The sequence below is a fragment of the Saccopteryx bilineata genome, chromosome 1 (genome assembly GCF_036850765.1).
Source record: "Saccopteryx bilineata isolate mSacBil1 chromosome 1, mSacBil1_pri_phased_curated, whole genome shotgun sequence".
Taxonomy (NCBI): Eukaryota; Metazoa; Chordata; class Mammalia; order Chiroptera; family Emballonuridae; genus Saccopteryx; species Saccopteryx bilineata.
The window spans coordinates 89,274,335-89,291,903 of record NC_089490.1 but is presented as its reverse complement, the minus strand read 5'-3'; the positions used below and the strand labels follow the sequence as shown (position 1 = coordinate 89,291,903).

At 45.0% G+C, this 17,569-nt stretch overlaps 1 protein-coding gene across 1 annotated transcript in view; it reads left to right on the top strand.

Annotated features, from left to right (window-relative positions):
* The window catches only part of EIF3L (eukaryotic translation initiation factor 3 subunit L), a 33,163-nt gene that overhangs the window by 907 nt on the left and 14,687 nt on the right, over positions 1–17,569 (top strand). Inside the window, exons 3-7 of the mRNA XM_066258555.1 lie at positions 1,237–1,447; positions 7,385–7,464; positions 11,659–11,720; positions 16,757–16,826; positions 17,434–17,507. Coding sequence (XP_066114652.1) covers positions 1,237–1,447; positions 7,385–7,464; positions 11,659–11,720; positions 16,757–16,826; positions 17,434–17,507 — 497 coding nt within the window. The remainder of the gene's footprint in view (positions 1–1,236; positions 1,448–7,384; positions 7,465–11,658; positions 11,721–16,756; positions 16,827–17,433; positions 17,508–17,569) is intronic.

Genomic DNA, 17,569 nt, shown 5'->3' with positions numbered 1-17,569 from the left:
AAAAAATAAAAAATAAAAAAAAGAGTTTGTCTCCTTAGCTGGGTACTTACAGGGATTGGCCCCTTTATTAATGTCTTGAAACAGCGATGACGCTAACGAGAACCTGTTTAATGTTGCTTGATGGTCTAGGGTTGGAGTCAATTTTTAGCTCTCAACAGGAGGGTGGCATAGAGCCTAATAAACCAATCCTTTTTTATGATCTACCCAAAAACCTCTTAAGTATTATTATTCTGGCTGTGATTTTTGTTTGTTTTTTGGTTAAACTATTAGCTGAAGAAGAATATCTTGTAAAAAATTAAAGTGATTCAAACCAATCCCAAATGAAATCTTTTTGCAAGGTTTTTGAGATTTCCTGAAATGTTAATAGTGACTTATCTCGACTTAGTGCTATGCATTATTCTGGGTACTTTTTATTTATTTTTATTTTTTGGTGACAGAGGGAGGCGCAGACAGGGACAGACAGACAGGAAGGGAGAGAGATGAGAAGCATCATTTCTTCATTGTGTGTCACCTTTGTTGGTCATTGATTGCTTTCTCGTGTGCCTTGACGGGGTAGGGAGGAGGCTACAGCAGAGCAAGTGACCCCACACTCAAGCCAGCGACCATGCACTCAAGCTGGTGAGCCCATGCTCAAGCTGGCGACCTTGGGATTTCAAACCTAGGTTCTTTGCGTCCCAGTCCAGCACTCTATCCACTTCACCACTGCCTGATCAGGCTGTTCTGGGTACTTTGTATGAAGTATTTCACTTAGTTCTTACAACAGTTCTTTAAAGTGCAAATTAATATTGTCTCAATTTTGCAGATGAGAAAACTGAGCACAGAGAAGTTCAGTTACTGGTACCAAGTCATATAGGTAGAAAATAGCAGTAATTTATTCATTCAAATAATACTAAGTACCTACTACTTCTTCTCCCTTTTCACAGTTTTCCCCCCTCCTGCAACACATACAACTCTTCTAGGTCCTGAAAGTACATCTGGTACAAGACAGACAAGGTTCTTTCCCTCATAGACTTTAGGTTCTAGTGGGAGAAACAGATCATAAATAGCTTTAGTGGTAAATATTTTGAAGAAACCGGGTGATGGGATTGGGAGTGCCTTCGGGAGTATTTAAAAGGGGAATAGTCTATCTGATTTTGTAGGTTTAAGTTTAGTTGAGAGATGGTCTTGACCTTTTGTTATATCACATATATGGCTTTGAAAACACTTTGTAAAATATTTGTTACATCCAACCTCTAGGAGATCCAAAGCAGGATCTGGCTTATGAACGGCAGTATGAACAACAGACCTATCAGGTGATCCCCGAAGTGATCAAAAATTTCATCCAGTATTTCCACAAAACCGTCTCAGATTTGATAGACCAGAAGGTGTATGAGCTACAGGCAAGTCGTGTCTCCAGCGATGTCATTGACCAGAAAGTGTATGAGATCCAAGACATCTATGAGAACAGGTATGGGCTGCCAGTTGAAATGATTTCTTTCTGGGTAGGTCTGGCTTAGTGTTGTAACCCCTAAAATGGGGGTGCAATGTAATAATTTTTCTACAAAGAGAATACTTTCTGTGATTCCTTCGGGTTAAGGACATGCTATATTGTTGGACTCTGTTCCCAGAGTTTGTACAAGGGCAAAAATAACATCACTATCAATCATTATAATAGCAGTTAGCCTGTCTGGTGGTGGCACAGTGGATAGAGTGTTGACTTGGAACCCTGAGGTTGCCAGCTTGAGTGTGGGCTGGTTGGCTTAAATGTGGGGCTTGCCAGCTTGAGTGTGGGGTCGTTGGCTTGAGCAAAGGGTCTTGGAGCAGCTGTGAGTTGATGCTTCTCATTTCTGTCCTCCCTCTCTTTCTACTTTCCTGTTTCTCTCTGTCTCACTCATCAATTTTAAAAGATAATATAGTAACAATTAATATGTATGGTTAGTACATATCAAGCAATGTTTAGAGTGCTTTTCCTGTATTTACTCATTTATCTTTCACAGTAACCCCATGAAGTAGGTGTTATTCTCATTTTACAGATGAGGAAACAAAAGTAGGTCACATAACTAAGTGGAGGCGCTGAGATTTGAATCTGCAGCATCTGACTGCAGAGCCTAATTTTTTTTTTTTTTACATAGACAGAAAGTCAAAGAGAGGGATAGACAGACAGGAACGGAGAGATGAGAAGCATCAATCATTAGTTTTTTGTTGCGCATGGCGACACCTTAGTTGTTCATTGATTGCTTTCTCACGTGTGCCTTGACCGTGGGCTTTCAGTAGACAGAGTAACCCCATGCGACGCGCTGTCCACTGCGCCACCGCCTGGTCAGGCTGCAGAGCCTAATTTTTAAGCTGTACTATATTTATACTCAGAATCAAAAGGGTGAGCTGAGCTTTGAGTGGTTGGTTTCTTCCCAAAACCACTAATGTAATGGGGATTGCCCTTGTGTAATGGGCATTAGAGATGAGACAGGTCAGTCAGGGTTGGGATAGTTAGTCAAGACTTCACCAAGGAAATAGAATTTAAGCAATTTCTATAAGGATGGGTAGAAAGCAAGTAGCCAAGTGCCGATTGGGTCAGTGAATACCAGTTAGTCCCTGACTTGTATTTCCTTCATCTTCCTAGTCTTTCTGGTAGAAATGTATAGACCAGTGCTGTCTAATGCTAGCCTCATGTATCAGCTACTTTTTTATTTTTTATTAAATGAAAAGAATTAGGTGAAGTTAATTTTAGTAATTTAATTTAATCTAACGTCTGAAAGATTTTTACATTAATTAGTATTAAATTGTTAAGATAGTTTACTTTTTCTTTGTAGTCTTTTAAATCCCCTATTTTACACTTATATCAGTGCTCAGTTTGTAGAAATACTTGATCCCTATCTAGATTTCATAATATTCACAATTAGGGAAGTAAATTCACATACCCAAATCGTTCCAAATATAAAATATATTCTAAAACTTGAAAGTCCCAATAACTGAGTTAAATATTTTTAATTTAAATTAAAATTAAAAATTCAGTTGTTTAGTCACATGTGGCCAATAGCTGCTGTACTGAACAGTACAGGCAGATATAGATAGTAGTTTAGCCAAGCATGTGGTAGGTATTCCCCTAGGAAAGTGGTTCTCAAAGTGTGCGCCAGGGCGCACTGGTACACCCTAGAAGATTTCCAGGTGTACCCTATGGTATTCCAGAGAAATATGTGCCTGTTGGGGACCAAAAAACCAACAGGGTTTTTGAAGTTTAGATTTTTGGGGGACAGAGGTGTGGGGAAATGGCTGTAAGCTGACAGTCTGCCCAACCCCCTTCCTCACTTGCCTGATTAGGTTGCAAAAGGCTGTTAAGCTGTGGTGCTGGATTGTTTACACTACCCCCCATGTTCCCCAGAAAGACTGGAGGCAAGTTTCTTCTATCCTTTGTTTGGTGTAAAATTAAGGTGATATGTATGCGGGGGGGGTTTCTGCACTCAACACAGTTAAGAGTAAAAAGAGAGGAATTCTTTAATGTATTGATGAGGAAATGAGAGTTTGCCTTTCAAATATATGCCCAAACATGGAAGAAATCGCTAGGACACATCAGGCTTATGTTTCTCATAAACACAAGAATGGAAAAACTTAACACATTCGTGCCGAGACCTGCTCAATTTACTAAATCTTACTAAGAATGTATCTATGTATATGAAAAGATAACTTTTTTGTCATATATATATATATATTTAATTTTTTTAATTCATTTTAGAGAGGAGAGAGAGAGAAAGGGGGGAGGAGCTGGAAGCATCAACTCCCATATGTGCCTTGACCAGACAAGTGCAGGGTTTTGAACCGGCGACCTCAGTGTTCCCAGGTAGACACTTTATCCACTGTGCCACCAGAGATCAGGCCCACATCTTTTTTTTTTTTTTTTCATTTTTCTGAAGCTGGAAACAGGGAGAGACAGTCAGACAGACTCCCGCATGCGCCCGACCGGGATCCACCCGGCACACCCACCAGGGGCTACGCTCTGCCCCCCAGGGGGCAATGCTCTGCCCATCCTGGGCGTCCCCATGTTGCGACTAGAGCCACTCTAGCGCCTGAGGCAGAGGCCACAGAGCCATGCCCAGCGCCCGGGCCATCTTTGCTCCAATGGAGCCCTGGCTGCGGGAGGGGAAGAGAGAGATAGAGAGGAAAGCGTGGCGGAGGGGTGGAGAAGCAAATGGGCGCTTCTCCTGTGTGCCCTGGCCGGGAATCGAACCCGGGTCCTCCGCACGCTAGGCCGATGCTCTACCACTGAGCCAACCGGCCAGGGCTTTTTTTTTTTTTTTTTTTAACAGAGACAGAGAGAGAGTTAGAGAGAGGGATAGACAGGGACAGACAGACAGGAACAGAGAGATGAGAATCATCAATCATTAGTTTTTCGTTGAACATTGCAATACCTTAGTTGTTCATTGATTGCTTTCTTATATGTGCCTTGACCGTGGGCCTTCAGCAGACCGAGTGACCCCTTGCTCAAGCCAGTGACCATGGGTCCAAGCTGGTGAGCTTTTTGCTCAAACCAGATGAGCCCGCACTCAAGCTGGCGACCTCGGGGTCTTGAACCTGGGTCTTCCGGATCCCAGTCTGATGCTCTATCCACTGCGCCACCGCCTGGTCAGGCGTCATTTTAAAATTTTTTAACCCCTCTTTTTTTACTAATTCTAAAAAGCATAACTCAAAAAATGTAACATAAACGTGTTTTTTAATGTCAGAATAAATTTAATTTTGTCGTATTTATTTCATGTAATTACCATAAAAGCATGCTTGGACTTGATATTTTTTTCTTTAATATTTGACTTAATTATTATAGCATATTTCTCAGAAATTTGTAAACAGTGCGCCTACAATTATTTGTAGGATTTTAAATGTGCCCCGACTTCAGAAAGTTTGAGAACCACTGCCCTAGGAGAATGCATAGTGAGAAGAGTGGCTGGCACCTCGGGAAATAATGTTTTTGGTGGTGTGGGCAAAGAGAGGAAACAGCTGCCTGGCCTGTGGTGGTGCAGTGGGTAAAGCACCGACCTGGAAGGTTGAGGTTGCCTGTTTGAAACCCTGGGCTTGCCCGGTCAAGGCACGTATAACAAGGAAGCAGTGAACAGCTAGAATGAAGCAACTACTTGTCACCCCCTTCTCTCTGTAAAATCAATAAATAAAATCTTTTTAAAAAAATAGAAAAAGGAAGTAGCAAAGGAAACAGCAGAAAGAAAACTAGATAGTGAGCAGAGAAGTGTTAGCAAAGTAGATAGTAAATTGAAAGAAGTGGGGAAGGGGAATAAAGAGGGACAAGTATATACCTCACATAGGTGGGATATAAAACTGAGAGTCATGGCCTGATCTGTGGTGGCGCAGACGATGAAGTGTCAACCTGGAATACTGAGGTTGCCGGTTCAGTACCTCGGGCTTGCCCAGTCATGTCCCATGTGAGAAGCAACTACTACGAGTTGATGCTTCCTGCTCTCCTCTCTCTCTCTCTCTCTCTCTCTCTCTCTCAAATCAAATAAAATCTTTAATAAAACAAAAACAAAAATCATGGACACAGATAAAACTGAAGTGGTTACTAGGTGGGGACAGATATACGGTGATGGAAAATGATCTTTGAGTAATGGGCACACAACACAATCAACAGTTCAGATGCTATAGAGATGTTCACCTGAAACCTGTGTACCCTTACTGATTAATGTCACCCCATTAATTTTTTTTAAGATTTTATTTATTGATTTTACAGAGAGTGGGGGAGGGGAGAGTGAGAAGTATCAACTGATAGTTGTTTCACTCAAGTTGTTCATTGATTGCTTGTCATATGTGCCTTGACTGGGCAAGCACGGTGACCTCAGCATTCCAGATTGGCACTTTATCCACTGTGCCACCACAGGCCACACTCACCCCATTAAATTTAATTTCTAAGTAAATGAAAAGTAAAATACTGAAAAGGAAAAAGAAAAGAAGTGTCGCAGGAACCAAAGAGAGGGGAGACTGAAGCAAGGAATGATTAACAGATCTGTTCTTTGCTTTAGCGAGATTGAGATGAGAAAGGAACCAGTTGAACTTGATATTTAGTAACCTTAGCAAGTCAGTTTCAGTGCAGTGGTCCAGGAGGCAGATAATAGTGGGGTGAGAAATACAGAGACAGAGTGAATCAGAGAGAGGGATAGACAGGGACAGACAGGAACGGAGAGAGATGAGAAGCATCAATCATTAGTTTTTTTTTTTTATTCATTTTTTTAGAGAGGAGAGACAGAGAGAGAGAGGAGAGACAGAGAGAGAGAAGGGGGGAGGAGCTGGAAGCATCAACTCCCATATGTGCCTTGACAGTTAAGCCCAGGGTTTTGAACCGGCGACCTCAGCATTTCCAGGTCGATGCTTTATCCACCGCGCCACCACAGGTCAGGCAAATCATTAGTTTTCATTGCGCGTTGCAACACCTTAGTTGTTCATTGATTGCTTTCTCATATGTGCCTTGACCACGGGCCTTCAGCAGACCGAGTAACCCCTTGCTGGAGCCAGCGACCTTGGGTTCAAGCTGGTGGGCTTTTGCTCAAACCAGATGAGCCCGCGCTCAAGTTGGTGACCTCGGGGTCTCGAACCTGGGTCCTCTGCATCCCAATCTGATGCTCTATCCACTGCGCCACCACCTGGTCAGGCAGAAAGGGGAATTTTTAAGTGTAGAGGACTTACAGGGTTATTGAGACACGTTTCCATTTTGCTGTGTGTGTGTGTGAGTGTTTGAATTTTTCCATTGATTGGAAAGAGAGGAAGGAGGAGAGAAAGAAGCATCAACTCATCATTCCACTCAGTTAAGTACTCATTGGTTGCTGCGGGGACTTGAGTGTGTTTCTGTGCTGAACTGAGTGGAAGAGAGAGAGGTGGGGCTTGAGAGTCAGGGAAAGTGGAGGTAGCGGCTGAAAGGGTCAGGAGGAAAAGTGAACAGAAACCTCTTGTAGGGCTGTGAAGCATCTTGGACAGCAGTGTGTATTGTTGGATGCTCTAGGTCAGTTGTGGCATCAGACTTCAACAAATTGATTTGATTCCATGTTTGGAGGGGTGGGCACAGCGCTCCAGGAAGTGGACATAGTATTGCTAAGGGAGTGGGTAGGAATATCTGAAAAGTAGTTCTCAAATCAGGGACTAGCCAGCAGCCAGAATTTATGATGCAGAGGCAGAGATGATCCTGAAGAGTGTGCCTAACTCATATAGAAGGAGAGTTTGACTGTATTGAGAAAGAGGTTTGAGGAACAGTATTGGGTTGTAGGAAAGTTGTAGACTTGGAAAGCTCTGGCCCTGGCTCTATTTCTGTGACATCTTCCCCTTTTTGAGCCTAGGTCCTTATCTGTAAAATGTAAGGATTGTCTCTCTCAGATCCTTTTCGTTTTCGAGTTCTAGAATTATTCTGCTTGGTTTTCAGCTGGACGAAGCTGACAGAAAGATTCTTCAAGAATACACCTTGGCCTGAGGCTGAAGCCATTGCTCCACAGGTTGGCAACGGTAGGTGAGAGCTCTTTGTCCTGTGTGCTGGGGGTCATTAGAAGCTCAGGATAATCTGTGTTTGTTGCTCACCATTTATTTCCATGTACCAGGGCTTGGTACATGGTAGACCCTTAGTAAATAGCTTGTTGAATGAAGGCTAAATAAAGGAGGAGGACAGAGATCTCTCACAATTGGTGAAAACTGAAGTTGAAATCTTTGTCTTGACTTGTTTCCATTTCCTGCTATAATTTTGGGGTCATTACAATGACTTGGGGATTGGCTCTTCAGCCTCCTTTTACCTTTCACTTTTTGGGTTTTTTTTTTTTTTGTATTTTTCAAAGTGAGAACCAGGGGTGGGGGATGAAGGGGTACAGACTTCCACATGTGCCCTACCGGGATCCACCAGGCATGCCCACCAGGGGGCGCTGCTGCAACCAAAGCCATTCTAGCAGCTAAGGTGGAGGCCATGAAACAGTCCTCAGCGCCAGGGCCAGCTTGGCTCCAATGGTGCCTTGGCTGCAGGAAGGTAAGAGAGAGATAGAAAGGAGAAGGGGAAGGGTGGAGAAGCAGATGGGTGCTTCTCCTGTGTGCCCCGGCTGGGAATTGAACCCAGGACTTCTACACTCTGGGCCAATGCTCTACCACTGAGCCAACTGGCCAGGGCCTGCCTTTCACTTTTTAATGGTGTCTTTTATATACAGTGTGAATTAGGATGGTCCAGCTTCATTCTTCTGAGTGTGGTATATAACTGTTCCTGCACCAATTTTGGAAAGACCAATCTTTCCCCATTGAATTGTTTTGGCATGGTTGTTGAAATTGGTTATCATGTAAATGTTGTAAGGGTTTGTTTCTGGACTTAGAATTTGATTTCATTGTTCTACATACCTATCCTTAGGCTTACTACACTGTCTTGATTGCTGTAACTTTGTAGTGAGTTGTTCTCTTTTTATTTTTTTATTTTTTACAGAGACAGAGAGTGAGTCAGAGAGAGGGATAGACAGGGACAGACAGGAATAGAGAGAGATGAGAAGCATCAATCATTAGTTTTTCATTGCGCGTTGCAACACCTTAGTTGTTCATTGATTGCTTTCTCATATGTGCCTTGACCGCGGGCCTTCAGCAGACTGAGTAACCCCTTGCTGGAGTTAGCGACCTTGGGTTCAAGCTGGTGGGCTTTTGCTCAAGCCAGATGAGCCCACACTTAAGCTGGCGACCTCGGGGTCTCGAACCTGGGTCTTCTGCATCCCAGTTCGACGCTCTATTCACTGCGCCACTGCCTGGTCAGGCGAGTTGTTCTCTTTTAAGATTGTTTTGATTCTTCTGAGTTTCTTGGGTTTCCATATGAATTTTAGGATCAGATTATAAATTTCTATAAAAAATCCAGCTGAGATTTGGATAGGGATTAGCTTGAATTTGAAGACCAATTTAGGGGAGGATTGCCATTTTTATTAAGTCTTCTAGTCCATGGACAAAGGATGTCTTTCCATCTATTGAGGTCTTAATTTCTTTTAGCAAAGTTTTGTAGTTTTCAGTGTATATATCTTGCATTTTTTTATACCTAACTTTTTTTTTTTTTGTATTTTTCTGAAGCTGGAAACAGGGAGAGACAGTCAGACAGACTTCCGCATGCGCCTGACCGGGATCCACCCAGCACGCCCACCAGGGGGCGACGCTCTGCCCACCAGGGGGCAATGCTCTGCCCCTCCAGGGCGTCGCTCTTTTGCGACCAGAGTCACTTTAGCGCCTGGGGCAGAGGCCAAGGAGCCATCCCCAGCGCCCGGGCCATCTTTGCTCCAATGGAGCCTCGCTGCGGGAGGGGAAGAGAGAGACAGAGAGGAAGGGAGGGGAGGGGTGGAGAGGCAGATGGGCGCCTCTCCTGTGTGCCCTGGCCGGGAATCGAACCCGGGACTTCTACACGCCAGGCCGATGCTCTACCACTGAGCCAACCGGCCAGGGCATACCTAACTTTTTTTGAATACTTTATTAGTATCATCAATCGCTATTACACAAGTTTAGAACTCATTCTGAAATAAATGTTATTTCTATGTTGCCCAGACCTTATGCTCTGTTTAATATAGAGCCTGTTTGCTTATAAAGAACATAATATTGTGTATATTAAGAACATTAGGAGTTGGCCTGTGGTGGCACAGTGGATAAAGCGTTGACTTGGAATATATATATATATATTTTTAATAAGGTTCTTTTTTTTTTTTTTTTAAAGACTTTATTCATTATAGAGAGGGGGGAGAGAGAGAGAGAGAGAGAGAGAGAGAGAAGGGGGGAGGAGCAGGAAGCATCAACTCCCGTATGTGCCTTGACCAGGCAAGCCCAGGGTTTTGAACCGGCAACCTCAGCGTTTCCAGGTTGACGTTTTATCCACTGCGCCACCACAGGTCAGGCTGACCTGGAATATTGAGGTCACCAGTTCGAAACCCTGGGCTTGCCTGGTCAAGGCACATATGGATTTGATGCTTAAGCCTGCTTCTCCCACTCTGCCTTTCCCTCCCTTTCCTCTCTCTAAAATCAAAAATTAAAACCTAACTCCTCAAGCTGGGAATTGTAACAACATGTGTGGGAAGTTGTCTGTCAGTGGAGCTTATTACAGACTCGGTGTCCAGGAATTTTACTGGGGGTCAGTCGTGTGGCACACACTCTGCCCAGCATGTACTAAAATTCCAGACTCCTAGAAGGAATAGGAGGTGTTCAGAATAAACCTTATTGTTGGCACAGTTTAGGCACAGCAGAAAGAGCGCCTTATCAAGGTAGTGGGAACCCTCCTGAAATCTAGGTTCCCATATGCCATCCAAGGTCCACCTAAGTCAATGATACCCATGTACTTGCAATTTTGATAGGTAGCATTATATTGGTTTTCATGGAGCTGATACCATTTACTTATGTGCTGGTTTATATAAGCAACTATATGGCAAAAGTCTCTAAGTCATGAACAGAAGTGGGCCTGGATTAGATGAGGTTGATAAGGTAAAATAAAAGATTTTTTTTTTCTTTTATTATATATTTTTAAGTGAGAGGACGAGAGATAGACAGACTCTCACATGTGCCCTGACTGGGATCCACCCAACAACCCTTGTCTCAGGTGAATTCTTGAATCAACTGAGCAATTTTTAGCTCCTGAGGCTGAGGCTCAGACCAACCAAGCTGTCCTCAGCGCCAGGGGCCAACATTTGAACCAGTTGGCCACTGGCTGTGAGGGGAAGAGGTAGAGAAGAGGGAGAAGGAGAAGAGAATCAGAAGCTTCTCTTGCCCTGATGGGGAATTGAACCCAAGATTTCCATATGCGGGGCTAGCGCGCTATCCACCTAGCAAGCCAGCCAGGGCCGAATTTTTCTTTCTTAATTAAATTTATTGGAGTAACATTGGTTAATGACAAATTTCAGGCAAACAACTTTTATCTAAAAAAATTTTTTTAAAGATTTTATTGGGTTTTTTGTTTGTTGTTTTTTTTGTTTTTTTTTAAGAGGGGAGGAGAAATTGGGGGTGGGTAGAAGCTGGAAGTATCAACTCCTAGTAGTTGCTTCTTGTATGTTCCTTGACGGGACAAACCCAGGGTTTCAGACTGGTGACCTCAGTGTTCCAGGTTAATGCTTTATCCACTGTACCACCACAGGTCAGGCCAGGTGAACAGCTTTATAATACGATATCTGTATAGTCTAGTACGTGCTCACCATTTGAAGTCTAGTCTTTCCCTTGATAAACAGATTTTCTTTTTCTTTTTTTTTTCTCTACAGAGACAGAGAGAGGGATAGACAGGGACAGACAGGAATGGAGAGATGAGAAGCATCAATCATTAGTTTTTCGTTGCGCGTTGCAATACCTTAGTTGTTCATTGATTGCTTTCTCATATGTGCCTTGACCACGGGCCTTCAGCAAACCGAGTAACCCCTTGCTTGAGCCAGCGACCCTGGATCCAAGCTGGTGAGCTTTTGCTCAAACCAGATGAGCCCGCGCTCAAGCTGGCGACCTCGAGGTCTCAAACCTGGGTCCTCTGCATCCCAGTCCAATGCTCTATCCACTGCGTTACCACCTGGTCAGGCTAAACAGATTTTCTTGTTGAATGTGTTCTTAGATGTGTTAGAGTTTAGCTGTTGTTTAGTCATTGAAGTCAGGTTACTGCCCCCAAGGGGCTAAAATTGCCAGAAGACCCTACTTGTGAATTATTGAAGCATCCCTCTGCCACTCTGCCATCTCTTTCAGATGCTGTCTTCCTGATTTTGTACAAAGAATTATACTACAGGCATATTTATGCCAAAGTCAGTGTGAGTATCTAAATGTTGCTGGCAGTTTTTTAAACTCTACCATTTTGTCCTCGGAACACAGTCACTACTTTATACTGGTTCATTGTTCAAGACTGGTTGGCATTTTTCTTTTAAGAAATAGCAGTGGGGTGATTGAGCCCAGAAAGCTGAATTTCTGTTGCAGACAACCAATAATATTGCATGGCCTATATATCCTTTTCAATTTCTCCATCCCCGGTTCTTGCTGGGCAGTCATCACCGTGCACTGGGTTGCAGGCTGCCGTCCTAAGTGTGTTCCAAGCACCTTGTGCTGTCTCTGCTGCCTTTGCTTTTCCCCTTCAGCGCATTGCCACGGAGCCTCCTTCCCTCTAAAATGTAAATTACACTGTCAGGTTTGCCAGGCACAGTGCTGGGCACCTGGCACACATCTTCATGTCTCCTGCAGAGTAGGCAAACAGGTGCAAAGGGGGAGCTTTACTCAAATTCCCAGTTAAATTACAAAACTTAAACCCAGACCTGTGTTACTGTGACACCAGTGTCCTTTTACCACACTGTCTCACCTTTGGGTCCTTATTCTATTCTTTCTGATTTCTAAATTTTAGAATGCCTGAAGGTTCTTTATAAATACTGTCTACACTATTTATATACACCAGTTACTTAAAAATCTCTATCTTAAGCTGCAGTCTCTTCAGATCCAGACTCATTTATTCACCTGCTCAACACCTCCACTTGGCTGATTGTCACCTTAAGTTTAAAACACCCATAATTGAACTCTTATTTTCTCTCTAAACCTGTTTGTCACATGTTCATTATCTCAATAAATGATAGTACCATTTACCCAGTTACTTGGACTGAACACCTTGGTATCATTCTTGACTTTTCTCTCATTTGACATCAACTTTGCAGCAAATTCTGTTTTACTGTACCCTCAGCATACTTCCTGAAACCAACTACTTCTTTCTGCCACCACTGCCCTAGTTCAAGGCTTTCTCATCTCATAGTTGAACTACTGTGTAGCTGCTCAGCGGCTGTCAAGTTTCTATTCTAGCTCGCTTAAATTTATTCTCAGCCTAAATCAGCACGACCCTTTTGAATTGTAGTTTCATCAAATTACTCCTCTCCTAAAGCCTACCATGACTTCCCATCATACTTAAAATAAAATCCCAAGTCTTAGCCTCCTGCTTGAACTGGCCCCTCACTAGCCAGTCTCATTTCCTGCAACTTTCCCTGGGCATCTTCTCATACTCGGTGGCCTTTTAGAGCACGTATCACTAGCTGACATTTTGTAAATTGTTTATTTAGTTTTTCTTTGTTTCAGCCACTAAAGGGTAAGCTCCACCAGAGCATAGAGTTTGTCTTGTTCACTGCTCTAATCCAGTGCCCAATCCCTGAGGATATGTTAATTATTGGAGCATGTGTATGGATGTTATACATGAAGGAAACTGGCACTATAATCTCCTTAGAATGTTTCCACCCAAGGAGGTCCCAGTTACTCACAATTCCTTACCTCTCATCCCTGAGAACCACTCGATCTAACTAGACTCCTGCCTTGGCAGGAGCCGCCATCAGTGATAGGAACTGGAGGAGTTCTTGTTCCCAAAGTAATACAGAGCGCCCTGTCTTTCTGGCATCCCAGTGAGATCTCTGAGTACCTTATCTGAGAGAAGGTCAAGAATCCCTCCTACCATTGGTGCTGTGGGTCAGGTACTTATGGAATAGGCTGAGAATCTAGCCAGCCTGTAGAAGACAGTGGCATCAGAATGCATAGTATATAGCTTAGTGTTCATACAACATCAGAGTGGTTACGTCTTCCACAGACCTACATGGTCTGTGGACCGGTGGTTGAAAAACACTGGTATAGCTGGTTTTACCACCTCTAATTTTCCCTCTGGTTTATAGATGAAGTTTCAGTAGAAGTTTATTGGCCCCATAACCTCTTTGTTAGGTACCAAATGAGGCACTTTCACATACATGACCAGTTTTAAAACCCTAGATGGAAATTTATCTTTTCCTTTTAAGTGAGTGGAGGGAAGATAGACAGATTTCATATGCACCCTGACTGGGATCCACCCAGCAACCCCTGTCTGGCGCCAGTGCTCAAATTAGCCAAGCTGTCCTCAGCACCAAGGGCCCACACTCGAACCAACTAAGCCACTGGCTGCGGCAGGAGAAGAGGAAGGGAAGGAGGAAGGGGACGGGGAGAGAAGCAGATAGTCACCTCTCCTGACTAGGACTCAAACTTGGAACATTCATACTCTGGGCTGTCACTCTTTCCACTGAGCCAGTTGGCCAGGACTGGTTTTTCATTGAAAGAGCATTTATTGTTAAAAAAAAAAAAAGCCTGACCTGTGGTGGCGCAGTGGATAAAGCGTCGACCTGGAAATGCTGAGGTTGCCGGTTCGAAACCCTGGGCTTGCCTGGTCAAGGTACATATGGGAGTTGATGCTTCCAGCTCCTCCCCCCTTCTCTCTCTCTGTCTCTCCCTCTCCTGTCTAAAATGAATAAAGAAAAAATAAAGAAAAAATTAAAAAAAAAAAAAAAAGGAAAAAAGGCATTTACTATTTAGGTACTACATAATCTCGTTTTACAGAGAGATGGAACATCTTTTCAGAACACTACAGTTAATAAACAGTAGGGCTAAGACTGCAAGGCAGTGTTCTTTCTACTCCATTATAAATGCATCATTTGTCATGTTCCCCAGCTCAGAAGCCTTAAGTGGTTCTCAGATGCTTGCAACATAAAGTCTAGATTGGGGGTCAGCAACTTCTATTGATATGAAAAGTGCCGGCCCTGGCCGGTTGGCTCAGCGGTAGAGCGTCGGCCTAGCGTGCGGAGGACCCGGGTTCGATTCCTGGCCAGGGCACACAGGAGAAGCGCCCATTTGCTTCTCCACCCCTCCGCCGCACCTTCCTCTCTGTCTCTCTGTTCCCCTCCCGCAGCCAAGGCTCCAATGGAGCAAAAATGGCCCAGGCGCTGGGGATGGCTCTGTGGCCTCTGCCTCAGGCGCTAGAGTGGCTCTGGTCGCAACATGGCGACGCCCAGGATGGGCAAAGCATCGCCCCTGGTGGGCGTGCTGGGTGGATCCCGGTCGGGCGCATGCGGGAGTCTGTCTGACTGTCTCTCCCTGTTTCCAGCTTCAGAAAAATGCAAAAGAAAATGCAAAAAAAAAAAAGTGCCAGGTAGTATTTTGGACTTTAAGGGCCATAATGGTTTCTGTTGATTTTGTGTGTATGTGTGTGTGTTTTTCTGAAGTTGGAAACGGGGAGGCAGTCAGACAGACTCCCACATGTGCCCGACTGGGATCCACCCGGCATGCCCACCAGGGGAAAATGCTCTGCCCATCGGGGCGTTGCTCTGTTGCAACCAGAGCCATTCTAGTGCCTGAGGCAGAGGCCATAGAGCTATCCCCAGCGCCTGGGCCAACTTTGCTCGAATGGAGCCTTGGCTGCAGGAGGGGAAGAGAGAGATAGAGAGGAAGGAGAGGGGGAGGGGTGGAGAAGCAGATGGGCGCTTCTCCTGTGTGTCCTGGCCGGGAATCGAACCTGGGACTCCTGCACGCCAGGCCGACACTCTTACCACTGAGCCATCCGGCCAGGGCCTGTTTCTGTTGAATTTGTTCAACTATTCCTTTCTAGCAGCAGTAGAAAATGAGTGGTCATGGCTGTGTTTCAATAAAACTTTATTTACAAGCCCTGGCTGGGTAATCAATTGGTTAGAGCATTGTCCCAATTAAGCAAAGTTGCTGTTTCAGTCCCTGGTCAGGGCACATAAAAGAATGAACTAATGAACTCATAAATAAGTGGAACAACAAATCAGTTTTTCTCTCTCCCTTTCTTTTTCTTTTTTTCTTTTTGTATTTTTCTGAAGCTGGAAATGGGGAGGCAGTCAGACAGACTCCCGCATGCGCCCTACCGGGATTCACCCGGCATGCCCACCAGGGGGTGATGCTCTGCCCATCTGGGATGTCGCTCTGTGGCGACCAGAGCCACTCTAGCACCTGGGGCAGAGGCCACAGAGCCATCCTCAGCGCCCGGGCCATCTTTTTGCTCCAGTGGAGCCTTGGCTGCAGGAGGGGAAGAGAGAGACAGAGAAGAAGGAGAGGGGGAGGGGTAGAGAAGCAGATGGGCGCCTCTCCTGTGTGCCCTGGCCGGTAATCGAACCCGAGACTTCCACACGCCAGGCCGATGCTCTACCACTGAGCCGAGTGGCCAGGGCCCCCTTTCTCACGTTTTAAAAAAAAAGTCAGGGCCCTGGCTGTTTGGCTTAGTGGTAGAGCATCGGCCTGGCATGCAAGAGTCCCGGGTTCGATTCCTGGCCAGGGCACACAGGAGAAGCACCCATCTGCTTCTCACCCCTCCCCCTCTCCTTCTTCTCTGTCTCTCTCTTCCCCTCCTGCAGCCAAGGCTCCATTGGAGCAAAGTTTGCTGGGGCGCTAAGGATGGCTCTGTGGCCTCCGCCTCAGGCGCTAGAATGGCTCTGGTTGCAACAGAGCATTGCCCCAGATGGGCAGAGCATCGCCCCGTGGTGGGCACACGGGAGTCTTGTCTGACTGCCTCCCCGTTTCCAACTTCAGAAAAATACAAAAAAAAAAAAAGTCAGTATTTTCTTTAAGAAAAACAGGTGATTGATTTGGTGACCCCTGGCCTAGATTTTCATTTGGAACTTAAAGACCTCTTTGTTCCTGGCCTGGTGTAGCCCAGTGTAGCCCAGTGTAGCATTGTCTCCTCTTACTCTCCAACCTTCAAGCCTCACAGTTTTATTGCTTTGCCTTTGTTAGTATTGTTTTTGCTGAAACACCTTTTCTCTGCTTTGGCAGATCTGCTTATCTGTTTGCTAACGTTTGGTTAAGGTTATTGCCATAAAACCTGACCATTGCGGTCTGCTATTCAGTGCCCCTTTGAACTGCTATAGCACTTACTGTCTTCCCTCTCACTTCAGTGCTCTTTGCATACTAAGAGTACACAACAATTCTCTTATATTTGTTTTTAGCCATCATGGTAGGCCATGAGTAGCACATTTAAATTATCTATGTTCTAATGTCTCTGCTCTCTTTACAGGGGGGACCTTCCTTGGAGCAGAGGTTTGAATCCTATTATAACTACTGCAATCTCTTCAACTACATCCTTAGTGAGTGTAGGGTTTGGCCAAGTGGGGGAGGGTATGATGAGGTGTAGTATTGGCCTCCAGCTCCTTTTAGCAGGATTTAACGTGCAGGTGGGGAGGGGAGGGATGCCTTGTGATTCACAGTCTTTTTATTTTTTTTTATTTTTATTTATTTATTTATTTATTTTTTGTATTTTTCTGAAGCTGGAAACGGGGAGAGACAGTCAGATAGACTCCCACATGCCCCGGCACGCCCACCAGGGGCCACGCTCTGCCCACCAGGGGGCGATGCTCTGCCCCTCCGGAGCGTTGCTCTGCCGCGATCAGAGCCACTCTAGCGCCTGGGGCAGAGGCCAAGGAGCCATCTCCAGCGCCCGGGCCATCTTTGCTCCAATGGAGCCTTGGCTGCGGGAGGGGAAGAGAGAGACAGAGAGGAAGGAGGGGGGGTGGAGAAGCAAATGGGCGCTTCTCCTATGTGCCCTGGCCGGGAATCGAACCCGGGTCCCCCGCACGCCAGGCTGACGCTCTACCGCTGAGCCAACCGGCCAGGGCCACAGTCTTTTTAAGAGAGAAATTATAAAATGTGTCTGCAGCCTTACTAAGTGGGTTTGACTTTCTGTGATCTGCACAGATGCTGATGGTCCTGCTCCCCTTGAACTACCCAACCAATGGCTCTGGGATATCATTGATGAGTTCATCTATCAGGTATTTGATTAGCCCTTGGCCTAGTTTGAAATAACTCGTCCAAGCAAGGTGCAGCTATTACC